The sequence below is a fragment of the Heterodontus francisci genome, chromosome 14 (genome assembly GCF_036365525.1).
Source record: "Heterodontus francisci isolate sHetFra1 chromosome 14, sHetFra1.hap1, whole genome shotgun sequence".
NCBI lineage: Eukaryota > Metazoa > Chordata > Chondrichthyes > Heterodontiformes > Heterodontidae > Heterodontus > Heterodontus francisci.
Window position 1 is genome coordinate 19,646,512 of NC_090384.1, and position 18,638 is coordinate 19,665,149.

Genomic DNA, 18,638 nt, shown 5'->3' on the forward strand with positions numbered 1-18,638 from the left:
GACCACATTTGGTCTGCTCACGTTCTTAGCCACCTCTATCCATGCCTGCTTGGTTTGGGAAGGTCGGCTTCTCCTATCGCCCATTGGAAAGAGGGCTTCCCTCCTCTCCCTCACTGTCACAAGGAGGACTTACAGGACTGCGGCTACAAAGCGAGGGGCAGCCCTGCCCAGGTTCCTGCCTCCATTCCCTCCCAAGTCTGCTAATTGGCCGCCCAACCTGCCCTCCAATCAATTAACAGGCTGCTTCCATAAAAAATGGGGCCTTTGACTGATTCCCCCTGGGGTGGGATCTGAACTCGGAAACAGCCCTGATGTCCAATTCCCAACCCTGGAAGGAAAATCAGGCCCTATAACTGAGAAACAATAGTCATAAATAATTGGGTGCAAACAGTTAAAATATGTTCTTTTGGGTTTGATGGGGCACTGGCCAGTTTAAAATAAAATTATATGTTAAAATTGTGGACAGAAGAAAATCATTGGAATTTGATAAACATTTGCTCATATCATAGATCATTAATTTCAAGGCTTGAAACTGAACTTTCATAGAGTTCTGCATTTTGTTTTGAATTCAAACACGTACAATATTAGTAAACAGACAACAAATAGCAAAATATAAGAACATAGAGGTGTTTAGCTTTTGATTAATAGACTGCTGTTATAACTCAGTGCAATGTATAAGCATCTAGTTACTGCATTATGACATGAGACAATTCATATTATTATACTATTTAAAGGTTAGTTTACTAATGAAATGTAATTATGTCTTTTGTTTTTAGATGAGACAAGAGAATCCAATTTATTTGACAAGACGGTGGTGCTGTTTCCAGAACTACCAGCAGCTCAACGTTTTACAAGTAAATAAACAATAAAATAAGTAAATTTGTCTTCCAGTTGTAAAACAACATTCCTTTTCCCAATTGAGAAACCTAGTTAATTAGCTAACATCCATAGTCAGGAGACTGTCAAGTGTCAAAAGAATAGAAGATGGGGTAAATCAAGTAGTACAAGAGCAAAGGATTGTGAATGCTGGAAATCTGAAATTAAAACAGAAAATGCTGGAAATACTCAGCAGGTCTGAAAGCATCTGTGGAGAAACAGAGTTAACGTTTAATGCCAGTGACCCTTTGTCAAAACTAGGAGTGCTTAGAGATATCATATGCCAGATGGAAAGGGGGAGAGGAAAAAAGAACAAACAGGAGGGTCTGGGACAGGGTGGGTGGTGGAAGAGATTAAATGTCAAAAGGGATGATAGTGCAAGGCAAAAAGTAATGGTAACGGGACAAATAAAGAAACAATAGATATGTCCAGAGGAGATGTAAATGGGAAAGCAGAATCACTATCGACAGCCGCTGTCCGAAAAAGGGGCAGAGCTTATGATTTTGAGGTCTTAGAAAAGAATGAGTTCTGTAAGAACCAATACGATAAATCTTAATTTCAACTCGGTGAGGGTGCAGGTTGGAGAAAAATAGTGTTGAACAATGTACGTGCTGGTTAGAAAGAGCAAGAGAAGAAAGTTCAAGGGATTAATAACAATAGCAACACAATCACAATAAAGAGAGAGGGACAATAGATATTGCATTGAAGAAAATACCTGGAGGGTAGAAAAAGAGAGGGAGAACCAGTCAGTTGAGAAACTTTTTTTGTATTCTGCCCACGAGTGTGAGAGATGCAAGAAGCACCTGTCCAGAAATAGGAGCAGTATACAGTTCTTGAAACAAGTGTGCTTTATGGAGAATAAAGAGCTTATTGAGATGAAGAACAGTGTTAGGGTTCGGGTTGGAAAGAGAAATCATGCATCTCGGAGGCAGCATTGGAGATATGGGAGTTCTATGTGAGATCTGAGGAGATGGTGATCCATTAACGGGAGGAGCTGGTAGCTGGTGGTTGGACTACTTAGGAACTTGAAAAAAAATCAACTTATGAAGCATGTTCTTATAGAGCAGCCTGTGCAGCTTTATCTGATTAATTGAGCCAAGTTCTCCAGATCTCACAAAATAATTTAACAGGCGAGTAAATAGAAGGGATGATCAGGAGAATGGAATCAGAGGAAAAAACTTGAGTTCTTTGCTGATCACATGTGGTGGAAATATTTTTTCCTTTCTTAAAACTAAGATGAATGCAATAAACATTCTAAATGTTGGTACTTTGGCAGATATAAAAGCTATTGCAGTGTAACCTTATTGTGGCAGCTGGTATCATAACTGTGCAGATAGGCATTTTCAAACTAGCTGCTCTGTAGACTAAATCTTCCAAATAATTCTCTAAACAACTCACCACCACTCAATATAACTGTACACTATTCTCAATTCATAGGTCACAATCCAGACCACAATGACCATGTTTGCAGTACCTGGGGAAAGTACCACTTTAAAACCTTTGATGGCGATGTTTATTATTTCCCTGGAACCTGCAATTATGTCTTCGCTTCCCAATGTTTGAGTACTTATGAGGATTTCAACATTCAGATGAGACGTACCACTGTTGATGGTCTTCCAAGGATTACTCAAATTGTCTTGAAAATTGATGGATCAGTTGTTGAAGTTCTGGATTCAATTATTTCAGTTGATGATGATGTGTAAGTGTTTTGTAATTGAAAGCTTTCATTTTGCTGTTTTTCAATTTATAACAAAGTATCAGCACATTGTATAATGTGGTGGGGAAATGGGTAAGTTATAGAATCACAGAATGTTGCAGGATAACAAAGGCATTTAGCCTATCAAATCTGCACCAGTCTTTTTCTCCACATGAACCACTGTCTAATCCTATTCTCCTGCTCACTGTCCTACCCCTACATATTTCTCTTTTACAAACACCAAATTATAAAATACTTTCTGGATTCTGCACCAACAACATTCGAACCACTCTTGTGTAACGCATTTTTTCTCTAACCTTTCCCTTAATGCTTTTTGTGATTACATTAAATGTGTGCCCTCCTGTAACCATCTCACTGATCAATAGAATCATGAATCATAACCATTCATGAGCTTGAATATCTCTATCAGGTCATCCCGTTCCCTTTTGATTACCAGCAAGAAAAGCTCAAACTCCTCAAGTCTCACTTTATAACTATGCTTCTTCATCATTGAGACTATCCGAGTGAATCTATACTGCATATTTTCCACTGCTTTAATAAGTTTCTGATAAGGTGTGCGTAAACTGTGTCCACTAATACAAGTGACAGAGTTTTGGATAGGTTGGAATTTGTGCTGGAGTAGGGTGGAGCTAAATGTGTTGGACAGAGTTATAAATGGGAATAGGAACCATGCAATCTGTTTTGTAAATAATCACATTGTTATTCAGTTACTGAAATCATTACATTAAAAACCATGCTGAAAACTGGTATAACTGCTTGTTTTTTAAATCTTAGAGTGACATTACCTTACTCCCATTCTGGGATCATGATCGAGAAAGTCAGCAATTACACCCGTATCACTGCAAAGATCGGCCTGACTCTCATGTGGAATGGAGATGATGCCCTGACGGTATGAGAATCGTAACATTACCAGCTATTTAAAAGGATGCAATAATACCATACTAAACATGCTTCATCATTATATTTTATCAAAGTTCTTGGTTTGTTTCAAAATCCTTTTCATATGTCCATGAGCGATGTTGTGTGCCCCTTTTTCCCCTTCCATTGGGTTATTTTCTTCCTCATCAATTCCTTTCTTAGAACCATTTTCCTTTCCTTAACTGAGAGAGCAGGGAGGTGCCTAATTCCTCGGCATCTGACAGTGTTAATCTTGTATCGTTTTAGGCTGATGCAGTTGGACACTTTCTCTAATTTTCATTTGATAATTTTTCTGTAACAAACTGGCTCCTCAAACCTTCTCCCAAATACCAAGTTCAAAGAGTTTATGGATTTCTCATGCCAGGCAGCAGCTGTAAAAGATGGCGGCCCGCACGCGTGGCTTTTACTTCACAGAGCTGCCACGATATTATACACAGAGGATCATTTGCATGGCCAGGGCAGACTGCCCCAATGGCATGGAGGGGGCGGGCGATCCGTCCTCTGCAATGGCATCCGGCACCACTGGAGCGGGCACGGCACCATTTTTAAAGGGTTTCCAGCCCTTATATTTAAATGTTTAAACGGAAAGTTCAATAAAATTGTTTTCAAAAAATTACACACATGCTTTCAGCCCCTCTCCCAGCACCCCCCCATAACAAAACACGCATTCCTTGCCCTCTCCCCAACAAAAATACTTACCTTGTGTACCTGACCACCCACCTGCACCCCCCCCCCCCCCCGAAAGTTCACAAACTTTTAACTTTACCGCTTCCCACCAACCCTCCACCAATCACATTAGTTTGAGCCTGCTCCCCCCATGACCCCCGACGTCAGGGGGCCAGTAAAATTCAGCCCTTTGTGACTGTAATTGAAGCAACTGCTTACACTATAACCATTGCTTCCCCTTGTACATAGTCTGCTGCAGCATTTCACCCAATATTGCTCTGAACCCCCCCCAAACCTCAATGTACCTTCTCCCCCATCTCGCTTCCTGCCCTCTTCAAATCCATATTGGCTATGAGACCCACCTCTATCTCCTTAAATCCTCTATCCACTCAACCTCAGACTATCCAACTATATTTTCTGTGCCCCCATGCTAGCTGACATTGCCATTCCCTGTCCTTCACTTCAAAATTGCCATTATGACCCTGATCTGCAAAAAACCTTTGCATCTTCACCAATTTGCTCTCCATTTCCAAAGTTCCTTTCCTCTCAGGATTATAATGCAACCTCCCAGCTCTTGCCCATCTTTCGCCTAACTGCCTATTTGAATCCCTCCAGTCGAGCTTCTGACGACCACACTGCACTGTAACAGCCCTAACCAAAGACATGAATAACATCCTATGTGACTGCAACCATGGTACATTTTACATCCTGCCCTCATGACTTCTTGCTGCATTTGACCTGGCCAATAACACCATCCTTTTCTAACACTTCTCTGTTGTCTCGCTCTGTGGAATTGTCCTTGCATTGTTTCCAGTCCTACCTGGACATATTATGCTCCCTTACTGTCAGATGATTATTTAATTTTGGCTCATTACTAAATTTAGTATGACATGTTCCTAGTATGACATGTTCCTAGTATGACATGTTCCTAGTATGATATGTTCGGGAACATATTCGAAAACTGTCCTGGATACACTCTATAAATTATGACAAGCTGTTTTGCATCTCCCAGTCTATGTGTTAATACAATTTTCTTTGATCTCTGCATTTAATCAGCCCACTACTGCATCACTGCTGTTAGGAGATCTATGACCAACTACCACCAGAGCCTTGCATCTTTGCTGCTACTTAATTCCATTGAATGTTTCCACTGGCTGCTCACCTTACTGATGTCCTTTCTTTCAATTACTGTAACATTGTCTTTTAGCAATATTGCTATGACTGCTCCCTCCCCTATTTCCCTGTCCTTTCTGAAGACATTATATCCTCGAACATTAAGCTATCTTTCCTGCCCAGCTTGTAGCCAGGCAATGTGTATTGTGTTGTACCCTTCCAACTGAATTTGTCTCCTATTTTGTTTGTTTTATTCCTTATGCCTTGTGCATTTATGTAGAGAATGCTGATTTGGTTAACTATCCCCAATCTGTCCATATGCACTGATGATGATCCTCTCACAGCTCCTAAGTTGACATATTTTTTGTTATCTTTCAACACCTGCTTTATTTGTATCATGTATATTATTAAATTGTGTAGCATTAACTGAATTTAAATTATTTATACCTCTTTTTGCAGGCTGACCTTTGCACTCGTCATATCTTATCTCATCTTTATTTTATTATCAATTATTTCTAGCCAAACCTTACTCCCACCTTTATTCTTATATACAGTCCTATTTACCTTTTCAGCTAGGTCTTTGGCCACAGCCTTGTTCAGTTGCAGCTGGTTCCAGTGGTACAGCTCCTTCCTGTCCCAGTACTGGTGCCAGTGTCCATGAAATGGAATCTCTCCTTTTCACACCAGTTTTTCAGTCATGCATTCAATTTCCTGATCATTTTATCCCTGTGCCAATTTGCCTGTAGCTTTGGTAATAATCTTGAGAATTTTAAATAACGTTTTAAAATGTATTAATGGACGGTATATGGGCATTGCTTGCAGTGCCAGCATTTGTTGCCCATCTCTGGTTGCCCTTGAGCTGGGGTGGTGATCTGTCTTCTTGAACTAGTGTAGTCTGTGTGATGAAGGTAATCCCAAGTGTTCTTAGGTACAGAGTTCCAAGACTTTGACACAGCAATAATGAAGGAATGGCGATATATATCCAAATCAGGTTGGTGTGCGATTTGGACGGGAACTTGGAGGTAGTAATGTTTTTGTCCTTCTCGGTGGTAAGGGTTATTGGTTTGGGAGCTGCTGTCAAATAAGCCTTGGCAAGTTGCTGCAGTGCAGCTTGTAGATCGAACCCACTGCAGCCACGCTGTGCTGGTAATGGAGGAAGTGAATATTTAAGGTAGTGGATGGGTCCCACCTAAGCAAACTGCTTTGTCCTAGATGGTGTCAAGCTCCTTGAGTGTTGTTGGAGCTGCACTCATCCAGGTAAGTGGAGAGATATGTTAGAAATATCATTTATCAGTGAAAACACTTACTTGGTGCTATAACTGATGTAAACTATTGCAATGTGCATTGTGTTACTTATGGTAACAGAAGTATATATCTAAAATTCTATCCAACGAATATTGTTGTTAAAGGTGATTCATTTTTAACTCGTGCATGCCAAACGCAGGAGCCCATTCTTTCTATCTAGTGCAGCTAGAAAGACTAATTTAATAGCAATTGATGGAAATTGTCTCTAGATAGGAAGAAGCAGCTGCATTGTGAGAGATCATCCTGCAATAGAAACAATGGCTCTGGCAGTGAAGCCACAACATGACTTTGCTGGATATAAAGTTCGAGCAAAATAAAATAATTCATTACTTACATGTTTTTAGTTGTCTCAGTTTTAGTGATTCTATTATTAATGACACTTAAAACATTTGGGGCAAAATTCATTAAGGCCTGAAAATGGGCATGGGATCAAGATGCGTGATCAACCCACGTCAGTTGCTTCTGATGCGGGCAGCATGCAAACAGTGTGCCGCCTGCTCATTTCAATGATGCTGCATGCAATTAGCATGATGCTGTATGCCTGAGCAGGGGGCGCTACTTAAATTAAGCCTGCACCTCTTAAAGGGTAGGTGCATTTTGGCTGGAGCAGGAGCTGGAAGTCATTCTAGTAATCAGTTTGACCAGGGAAAGTCACAGGAATGACAGATTATGGCAGAAAGTGGACTCCATGTCTCTTCGACGTGCACTCCAGGCCTTAGTGCAGGAGGTGGACAGCAAAGAGAGGTCCTCTATCACAGGGAGCCAGGAGGCTCTCTCGACAAACTCTGAGAAGATGGTGGCAGCTGATAGTCTTTGCTGTCAATGCCAACAGTGTAGCTCCAAAGACCTGGGTGCACAGCCAAATGAAGTTCAATGATATTGAGCACTTGTGCCAGGCTAGTGAATTCATCCTCAAATGCTATATGCCACCAATTGCATCACTAGCCTCAGACACTGCTCAATTCACCTTACCCCCTACACTCACTGACCAACAATCTCTATCAACCACGATTCACACTCACATTCAATTTCACCTCAACTTCACTCACTGAGCATTGTTGCAAACTTCACACTCACATCTCACAACTTACACACATTGTCAGCCATTTAGCCATGACAGGTGCATCACTCAAATACATTGCACCACGCTCACTGAAACACTTCCTCTCACTTGCAGGACAAGGTGATGAATAACCGGAGGTAGCAGCACCTAACTGGGTGGGGGTTCAGAGTGAAGTCATGCAGGCTCAGACTGCTGCCTTTATAACTGTGGATACCATGCTCAAAGGAGATTTTGAGGTCTCGCAGGAAACCAGCAATCGGTGCGCCAGCAGATTAGTCAGATTGCTGAGGTACCACCCCAAGAGAGTGGCATTGGCTCTGTGGAGCATGAACCTGCTGTCCTTTCTCAGGTTTATATTATTAGTCCTCTCACCACTGCCACTCCACCACTGCTCTTGCTGCTGTCTGTCAATCAGTCAGCCCAGACTGCTGCTGCCCATGCCAAGTTGGTGCAGTACAAAGCTGGGCCTTCTAGAGCCAGAGCTGCTCTAGGTCGACCTGCAAGGCCATCTGCAGTCTTCCCTACTGAAAGTCAGCAGCCTTCCACCAGCCATGCTGCAGCCACTGGGGGTAACACTGTGCAGGAGCAATAGGCCAGGCAAAGGTGCCCACAAGACCGGTAACAAGGGAATACACCAGGTGGTTAGGTGATATTTGTATGGAATATTGGATGGTTTGTTTGATAAAGTTGGTTTGAACTGGTTGTTTTGTAGTGGCTTTTGTTTCAGAGGATGTTGTGATGGCCCAAAATAGAGGTATGGTAAGATGTGGGACTGTTGTTGAATGGAGAATTTGGGTTGCGTTCACTGGTACTGCACTTGAATGAGCTGATCATAGACAGTCCAACCAGAAAGAGGATATGTTAGCAGCTGCCTCCCTTCCTCCCCCAACTCCTCCTCTTCTGTTTCCTCCTGCTTCTCCTCCTCTTCCTCCACCTCCTCTTTCTCCTCAGTTGCTCACTGTATACCTGGTGCCAAAGAGTGTGTTGTCATGATAGTGAGGTTGCGCAGAATGCTGAGACCTTCCGGACTGGCCCCGGCCACCCCGCCTCACCTGCCTCTTCTCCGGGGTTCCAACGCTGGGCCTGTGTCCAAGGCCCCTGCAGTACCGGCAGCGGCCACTGCTCCCAGTGGTACTGCTGACTGCTGCTGAGCTGCCGGCCCTGTGATTGGCTGGCAGCTCTTGGAGGCGGGATCCACGTCCCTTTAAAGTCTTTAAAGGGATGGGGATCCCGTTTCCTAAAACGTTTGCAAAAAAAGACAGGAGGATCGCTCCGGGTGGGGGGTAGTGGGGGGGGGGAAGGCAGAGGCGGGGCTCCCCCTGCCTTTTTAGCCTGGCATCGGGAGCCCCGCCTCCAGTGCAAAATCCAGCCAAAAGAGGGCAGTTTGGAAGTCTTTTTGACAAAGGGCAATTGAAGCTATATAAAATGTTTATTTTAAATTTGAGATTGAAAGATTTTTGTTTACCAAAGGTATTACGGGATTTGGAGCAAGGGGAGGTGTAGGAATTTAGGTCACAGATCAATCATGGCAGAACAGGTTCACAGGGCTAAATGGCCTACTCCTGTTCCTATTTTCTTGTGTTCCTAAGGTCTTCCCCACTAGTCACACAGTTCCTTGTAAATTTCACCCATTTTAAATCACAATACAAACCTCTAAACCCTTATACTAACTCAGCAGCAGCCAGTAGAGTGAGAGTGGTTGATGATCCCGGGTGGGGGTTCCTTCTTGCTGGCGAATGCATGTTCAGCTGCATAAAGTTAAGCTGGAGCTGGAGTGTTGAGGTCAAAAAGGCTGCTAGAATCATATCAGTGTTACACACTGAGTGACGTCACGATCTGCCTGCTCCGCATACTGCAGGTACACCCTCCTAGTTCCGGCACTACCAACCTAACCAGAACAGTGCCTGGCAGAGCCCATACCAGAAGTGTGTGCAAGTGGTGGGGATACTATTTTGGATATGAAACGGCACCAGTAGCACAGAAAATATGGGCACTGTGGAGCTGAATTTTACAGCCTCAACTTAGATTTTAGATTTAGATTTAGATATACAGCACTGAAACAGGCCCACCGAGTCTGTGCCGACCATTAACCACCCATTTATACTAATCCTGCACTAATCCCATATTCCTACCACATCCTCACCTGTTCCTATATTCCCCTACCACCTACCTATACTAGGGGCAATTTGTAATGGCCAATTTACCTATCAAACTGCAAGTCTTTTGGCTGTGGGAGGAAACCGGAGCACCCAGAGGAAACCCACGCAGACACAGGGAGAACTTGCAAACTCCACACAGGCAGTACCCAGAATTGAACCCGGGTCGCTGGAGCTGTGAGGCTGCGGTGCTAACCACTGCGCCACTGTGCAGCAAAAATGCATATTTTTCATAATTTGCTTGAAATGTAGCTCACAATACTTTCTTGATTGACTTTCTCTTTTTTCACATTAGCTTGAACTGGGTCAGAAGTTTGTCAATACAACATGCGGGCTCTGTGGCGATTTCAATGGTATACGTGATAACGAATTTTTTTCAAACGGTACGTGTAATGATTACAAGCCATCATATTTGATTGCTCTGGGTTTGATGTTAGATGCACATTGTTTATTTATTACCCATCACTGATTACAGGCCACCACCTGACTCCTATCCAGTATGGAAACTTGCAGAAACTGAATGGTCCCGAGGAGCACTGCAAAGATGTACCTTCATCTCATAGTGACGAACATTGTTCAAAATTTGTAAGTGAATGTCTCTCATTAATTAACCCTCCTCTGGCTTGAATCTTTTTCAGCTCACAGAAATCTTTTTTAACATCAGTTTCTAATGTATCTGTTGATTTTAATAGATAATTAAGCATTATTAAAGGTTGCGAACTTGGGTGGTGCAGTGAATGTGTAAACTATTCCTACATAGAATGTACACATAGCACAGAAACAGGCCATTTGGCCCATCTGGTCCATGCCTGTTTTTATGTCAACACATGCCTCCTCCCACTTCTTGTCATCTAACCCTGTTGGCATAACCACTACTTTTCTCCCTTGAGTGTTTATCTAGCTTCCCTTTTAAATGCCTTTATGCTATTTAGCTCAACGACTCCTGGTAACATTCCATATTCCATATTCCAAACACTCTCTGGGTGAAAATAGATGTGGTTGAAGAAAACCATCTCGACAGTGTCTACAGCACCCCCATCACAACAACTGTCTCTTAAATGATTGCAGGCTTTTTAACTTCAGTATTTTTATCTGGAAGCCCATTTCATCTGTTGATCACTCTTTCGGTGAACCAGAACTTCTTGGTATCAGTCCTAAGCTTTCATCAATTCAAATATGTGTTCCCTTTTTCTAATATTATGGTTTGCGTTGAAATATCATTCCAATTTCAATATAATTTACTATTTTATTTTATGTAGTCTCTACTGAGATATTTCTTTTCAAAGCTAAAAGCTTCATTACTCGTTCCTATTGTCAATAAGGATAAACATACACTGGAATGTCAATCAAAAAGGGTTGATGATGAACCAAGACATTCTAATCTCATAGATCACGAGCAAGACCAATTTTAGGCACCTGGAACCCTATATTCCAAAGAACATTGATAGAGTGGGTTCACAGAGGATCAAGTAGATGGAACTTAGAACGTTAAAGTTATGAAGTGTCAAATATCATGCCAAGAAAGGCAACCATCCAAAGGTGTATAATTGTAGCATGTAGAGCTAGGAGTATGGAGGTATTTAAGACTTAATTCGATTAACCTTCAGGATAGCATACTGAGTTGTTCCAGCCATGTGGTGTGACGTGGGTAGTTCTCACTGTTCAACTCTTCACCTGACTGCAGCAAGTGTATTTGTATTACAGTTTAGCTCCTTATGTTTTATTTCTCAAATAAACAGACAGCGACAGGTTTTCTTGTATGTTTTAAAAACAGGTCAATTGTTTATTGATCACTGCGCCTTATCCCAAAATTTTCGCAACCGCAGCCAGTCACACATTTGTTCGTGTGCACACACACACAAACATGCGCACACGCACATATACACACACACACACACACACACACATTATACACACACACATACACACACACACACACACACAAGAAGGGACAGACAGAGAAGGGAAAAAGGAAGGTAGTTTTTAGTGAGGGGGATAGGTTACAATAAACCTGTTGAATTCTTTTGAGAATCAAGTTCTAGATGGATATAGGCCTGAGATGATTGTAGATTTCTCTCTTGATTGGAGGTTCTGTTGAAGATGGTGGGTTACTTCTAGCTGTCACTGCTGTATACTTTAGGTTTTGGGTTTTTTCAGCAAGGTACTTTGCTTCCTGGCTTGGTTGGAACTCAAGCTGTTACAAGTAGCTTCACCTTCCGACACAGTCTCTCTCTGTCTGTTTTTTTAAAAGTAAAACTGTTTCACCACCCTCTGAGTGACGAACTTCCTCCTCATCTCAGTCCTAAATGGCCTACTTCTTATTTTGAGGCTGTGTCCCCTGGCTCTGGACTCCCCAGCCAGAGGAAACATCCTTCCTGCATCAACCCTGTTGAGGCCTGTAAGAATTTTGTCTGTTTAGATGAGATCACCTCTCATTCTTCTAAACTCCAGAGAATAAAGGCCCTGTAGATTCAATGACACTCAATGTAAATGGCCTTTTGCTAATTTTATACTTTCAAATATTCAGAATGGCTGGTATTTAGAATGATGATAACATATTGGTACAGAAAATGTGCTCTTCTGAGATCAGGGTAGAGGGAACCTTGTTCGGCATCTAACTGATAATATGCCTGGCAGTACTTAATGCAGACATAAAAACAAGAAATGCTGGAACCACTCAGCAGGTCTGGCAGCATCTGTGGAAAGAGAAGCAGAGTTAACGTTTCGGGTCAGTGACCCTTCTTCGGAACCAGGTCACTGACCCGAAACGTTAACTCTGCTTCTCTTTCCACAGATGCTGCCAGACCTGCTGAGTGGTTCCAGCATTTCTTGTTTTTATATCAGATTTCCTGCATCCGCAGTATTTTGCTTTTATTTTAGTACTTAATGCAGATACTGGTAGCAAAAGTGCAAACTTTTGTGTTTTCTTCTCCTTGTGTTAGTGTTGATACAAAGTACCAACCACACATAAGGGATAGGTTAACACATAACGTAGGTTCTTTATGAATGACTATTCTGCACATGCACAACTAGGAGTAACCTTACATAGGTCTGGTCTGGACAACTACTCTCTACAGACTCACATACAAAGTCATGTGGTACATTACATCATTTCCTTACACTGTTGTACATCGAAAACATAACCACATCTTTTTAAAGGCAAACATCTCTAGCACTGATATTCCACATCTTTACGACAAAAAATATTTACAAAATACATTAAAGGCTGATGTTCAAATAAGTGTATTTGTCATTCACTAAATAACTTCCTTTTCTCCTCAGGAGTCCATGTGTGAAAGAGCATTCACAGAGCCAGGTTTTTCCAACTGCTATGATATCTTAGATTTAGCACCTTTTATCAAGAGCTGCATGGTGGACTTGTGCCTGTGCAAGGATTTAGAAAAGTCATCATCCTGCATATGTAATACCTTATCAGAATTTTCTAGACAGTGTGCCCATGTTGGAGGTAAACCTGGCAACTGGAGAAGGAAAGAAATGTGTGGCAAGTAACCTTCAAATTGATTGCCCGCTAACTCTCTCAATAAAATCAAAAATTCATATGAAAATTGCAAAGACACTAAAAGTTGCCTGTTTTCTCTATTCCAGAAGAAACATGCCAGTTTAATATGACCTATGAAGAGTGTGGTATTCCATGTGCTGATACATGCTCAAATCCTGACAGGAGCCAGATGTGTGAGGACCACTGTATTGATGGCTGCTTCTGCGCTCCGAGTAAGAAACAATACTTCAGAAAATATAACTCAATTAAATAATAACTGTATGTGATGGTGTTTACCTTGTCTGATGAAGGTGAGGGGGATGTTTCATGTGCCATTTGGTAAAAGGTGAAGTTACAATTTATCATAGCACATCTGGCATAATCTAAAAAGAAAAGACAAGTTACTTATCAGAATCCAAAATCTTAACTTATCTTTTGTCTTCACCAATGCTGACTGATCAGCTGTTCATTGCCAGTATTTTCTGTTCTTGTTTCAGACTTTCAGCATTTAAAATGTTTTTCTTTGTATTTTAAAGTTTACTTCTGTTACTGTGCCCATAAATGGAGGATGTTTTGGCCATTGATGATTTTACCCCCTGATTTTATCACTGAGACAGGAGCTGAACTATAGTTACATTTTCATAAAGCAAACTGCTAATACTTCTGAAATCGGTACTTTCTGATTTACCTCATCTGAAATAAAAGTAGGTTTAAGGTTAAGAGAACGATTATTTTTGAATTGCAGTGTGTGATATGTCAGAGGGATTGTAATAAAGGGAATGGTGTTTATGCTTTGTGCCTGAAAAACAATAGCCAGGAGTTAAAAAGCATGGGCGAGGTGAGGTGATGTTTCTGCCACCTCATTGACGTTCAAGGGCAACCTGATACCATGTTCATGGAGAACAGGGCCTGGAAATGGGCAAGTACCTCTAACTGTGCTTGACCACCTGAAACGAACTTAAGGCTGCTTTCCTATGCAAATCAAAGTCAAATGCTGGTTAGAGCACCCTGAAGAAAAACTTCAGGTACAAAGAGCTCATGCTATGCAGCCTCTACCTAGTTGTAACATGTCTTGAGCGACCAAACCAGTGGCCTTCAAATGGCTACAAAACTTTGTCAATTTCATATTTCTGGAAAGCCAGAAGGAGGAGGAGTGCTCCTCCTGGCTCCATAAGAATATTCCGGGGGACGTAGCTCACCACCTCTGCTCAGCTTCACCTCCCCACACCAAGGACCTACCTGCAGATCAGTTCAGTATTGCAGCCAGTTGGAATTCATCAGGCTTTCATTAGTGATCCGCATGGGAATAGCTGTTTGGTACCTACAATTCTCCACTTCCATTCAGGGCAACACGGAGCAATCGCTCCTCTGACTTACAAACATACGAATTAGGAGCAGGAGTAGGCCACTCGGCCTCTTGAGCCTGCTCCGCAATTCAACATGTTCATGGCTGAACTTATTACTCCACATTTCAAACAGATCTAGCAATGCAAACTGGGCATCCATGAGGTGCTGTGGGCCATCAGCAGCAACAGAATTGTACTCAACCGCAATCTGTAACCTCATGGCCTGGCATATCTCCCACTCTCCCATTACCATCAAGTCAGGACACTAACCCTGGTTCAATGAAGAGTGCAGGAGGGCATGCCAGGAGCAGCACCAGGCATACCTCAAAATGAGGTGTCAACCTGGTGAAGCTACAACACAGGACTATCTGCGTGCCCAACTGCATAAGCAGTATGTGATAGACAGAGCTAAGCAATCCCATAACCAAAGGATCAGATCTAAGCTCTGCAGTCCTGTCACATCCAGCCGTGAATGATGGTGGACAATTAAACAACTAACTGCAGGAGGTGGCTCTGCAAATATTCCCATCCTCAATGATGGGGGAGCCCAGCACATCAGTGCAAAAGATAAGGCTGAAGCATTTGCAATAATCTTCAGCCAGAAGTGCCGAGTTGATGATCCATCTTGGCCTCCTCCTGAAGTCCACAGCATCACAGATGCCAGACTTCAGCCAATTTGATTCACTGCGCGTGATATCAAGAAACGACTGAAGGCACTGGATACTGCAAAAGCTATGGGCCCTGACAATATTCCGGCAATAGTACTGAAGACCTGTGCTCCAGAATTTGCCGCGCACCTAGCCAAGCTGTTCCAGTACAGATACAACACTGGCAACTACCCTGCAATGTGGAAAATTGTTCAGGTATGTCTTGGACACAAAAAGCAGGACAAGTCCAACCCGGCCAATTACCACCCCATCAGCCTACTCAATCATCAGCAAAGTGATGGAAGGTGTCATCAACAGTGCCATCAAGCGGCACTTGCTTAGCAATAACCTGCTCAGTGACGCACAGTTTGGATTCCGCCAGGGCCACTCAGCTCCTGACCTCATTACAGCCTTGGTTCAAACATGGAAACAAGAGTTGAACTCAAGAGGTGAGGTGAACATGACTGCCCTTGACATCAAGGCAGCATTTGACTGACTATGGCATCAAGGAGTCCTAGCAAAACTGAAGTCAATGGAAATCAGGGGGAAAACTCTTCGCTGATTGGAGTCATACCTAGCGCAAAGGAAGATGGTTGTGGTTGTTGGAGGTCAATCATCTGAGCTCCGGGACATCACTGCAGGAGTTCCTCAGGGTAGTGTCCTAGGCCCAACAATCTTCAGCTGCTTCATCAATGACCTTCCTTCAATCATAAGGTCAGAAGTGGGGATGTTCACTGATGATTGCACAACTGTTCAGCGCCATTTGCAACTCCTCAGATACTGAAGCAGTCTGTGTAGAAATGTAGCAAGACCTGGACAATATCCAGGCTTGGGCTGATAAGTGACAAGTAACATTTGCGCCACACAAGTGCCAAGCAATGACCATCTCCAACAAGAGAGAATCTAACCATCTCCCGTTGACATTCAATGGCAATACCATCACTGAATCACCCACTATCAACATCCTAGAGGCTACCATTGACCAGAAACTGAACTGGAGTAGCCATATAAATACCATGGCAACAAGAGCAGGTCAGAGGCTAGGAATCCTGTGGTGAGTAACTCACCTCCTGATTCCCCAAAGCCTGTCCACCATCTACAAGGCACAAGTCCGGAGTGTGATGGAATACTTTCCACTTGCCTGGATGGGTGCAGCTCCAACAACACTCAAGAAGCTCAACACCATCCAGGACAAAGCAGCCCGCTTGATTGGCACCCCATCTAAAAACATTCACTCCCTCCACCACTGACGCGCAGTGGCAGCAGTGTGTACCATCTACAAGATGCACTGCAGCAATGCACCAAGGCTTCTTAGACAGCACCTTCCAAACCCGCAACCTCTACCAACTAGAAGGACAAGGGCAGCAAATGCATGGGAACACCACCACCTGCAGTCACACACCATCCTGACTTGGAACTACATCGCCGTTCCTTCACTGTCACTGGGTCAAAATCCTGGAACTCCCTTCACCTAACAATACTGTGGGTGTACCTACCCCACATGGACTGCAGCGGTTCAAGAAGGCAGCTCACCACCACCTTCTCAAGGGCAATTAGGGATGGGCAATAAATGCTGGCCCGGCCAGCAATGCCCACATCCAATGAATGAAAAAAATATATAAAATTCCACCGACCCCCAATAACCTTTCACCCCCTTGCTTATCAAGAATCTATCTACCTATGCCTTAAAAATATTCAAAGACTCTGCTTCCACTGCCTTTTGAGGAAGAGAATTCCAAAGACTCATGACCGTCAGAGAGAAAAAATTTCTCCTCATCTCTGTCTTAAATGGGTGACCCTTATTTTTAAACAGTGACCCCTAGTTCCAGATTCTTCCACAAGGGGAAACATCCTTTCCACATCCACCAGGTCAAGACCCGTCAGGATCTTATATGTTTCAATCATAAGTTGCCTCTTACTCTTCAAATTCCAGCAGATACAAGTCTAGCCTGTCCAATCTTTCCTCATAAGACAGCCTGCCCATTCCGGGTAATAGTCTAGTAAACCTTCTCTGAACTGCCTCCAACGCATTTACATCCTTCCTTAAATATGGAGACCAGTACTGTACACAGTACTCCAGATGTGGTCTCACCAGTGCCCTGTATAGCTGAAGCATAACCTCCCTATTTTTGTATTCAATTCCCCTCGTGATAAACAATAACATTCTATTAGCTTTCCTAATTACGTGCTGTACCTGCATACTAACCTTTTGCGATTCATGCACTATGACACCCAGATCCCTCTGCATCTCAGAGCTCTGCAATCTCTCACCATTTAGATCATATGCTTCTTTTTTATTCTTCCTGCCAAAATGGACAATTTCACATTTTCCAATATGATGTTCCATTTGCCAGGTCTTTGCCCACTCACTTAATCTATCTATATCCCTTTGTAGCCTCCTTATGTCCTCTTCACAAGTTGCTTTCCTACCTATCTTTGTGTCATCAGCAAATTTAGCAACCATACCTTCGGTCCCTTCATCTAAGTCATTTATATAAATTGTAAAAAATTGAGGCACCAGCACAGATCCCTGTGGTACACCACTTGTTACATCTTGCCGTCCACAGAAAATGACCCATTTATCCCTACTCACTGTTTCCTGTTATTTAGCCAATCTTCTATCCATGCCAATATGTTATCCCCTCCACCATGACCTTTTATTTTCTGCAATAACCTTTGATGTGGCACCTTATCAAATACCTTCTGGAAATCTAAGTACAGTACATCCACTGGTTCCCCTTCATCCACAGCACATGTAACTCACTCAAAGAACTCCAATAAATTGGTTAGACATGATTTCCCTTTCACAAAACCATGTTGATTCTGCCCGATTACCTTGAATTTTTCTAAGTGCCCTGCTATAACCTCTTTAATAATAGTTTTTAACATTTTCCCTAAGACAGATGTTAAGTTAACTGGCCTGTAGTTTCCTGCTTTCTGTCTTCCTCCCTTTTTGAATAAAGGAGTTACATTGACTATTTTCCAATCTAAGGGAACCTTCCCCGAATCTAGGGAATTTTGGAAAATTAAAACTAACGCATCAACTATCTCACTAGCCACTTCTTTTAACACCCCAGGATGAAGTCCATCAGGACTCGGGGACTTGTCAGCCTGCAGCTCCAGCAATTTGTTCAGTACCACTTCCCTGGTGATTGTAATTTTCTTGAGTTCTTCCCTCCCTTCCATTTCCTGACTTACAGCTAATTCATCAGCCATCTCCTTATTATCCGTTATTAAGTCCCCAGACTCGCCTTCCATAGGACCAATGCTGACATTGTTAACTCTTTTCTTTTTAAAATATCTGAAGAAACTCTTATTATCTGTCTTTATAT

At 42.6% G+C, this 18,638-nt stretch overlaps 1 protein-coding gene across 1 annotated transcript in view; it reads left to right on the forward strand.

The window, feature by feature from the left end:
- Nucleotides 1-255: 255 nt before the first annotated feature.
- The window catches only part of LOC137376885 (mucin-5AC-like), a 77,290-nt gene continuing 58,907 nt past the window's right edge, over nucleotides 256-18,638 (forward strand). The window contains exons 1-8 of the mRNA XM_068045842.1: nucleotides 256-283; nucleotides 777-854; nucleotides 2,314-2,575; nucleotides 3,368-3,482; nucleotides 10,110-10,197; nucleotides 10,290-10,399; nucleotides 13,097-13,316; nucleotides 13,421-13,546. Of these exons, the coding sequence (XP_067901943.1) occupies nucleotides 256-283; nucleotides 777-854; nucleotides 2,314-2,575; nucleotides 3,368-3,482; nucleotides 10,110-10,197; nucleotides 10,290-10,399; nucleotides 13,097-13,316; nucleotides 13,421-13,546 (1,027 nt within the window). The remainder of the gene's footprint in view (nucleotides 284-776; nucleotides 855-2,313; nucleotides 2,576-3,367; nucleotides 3,483-10,109; nucleotides 10,198-10,289; nucleotides 10,400-13,096; nucleotides 13,317-13,420; nucleotides 13,547-18,638) is intronic.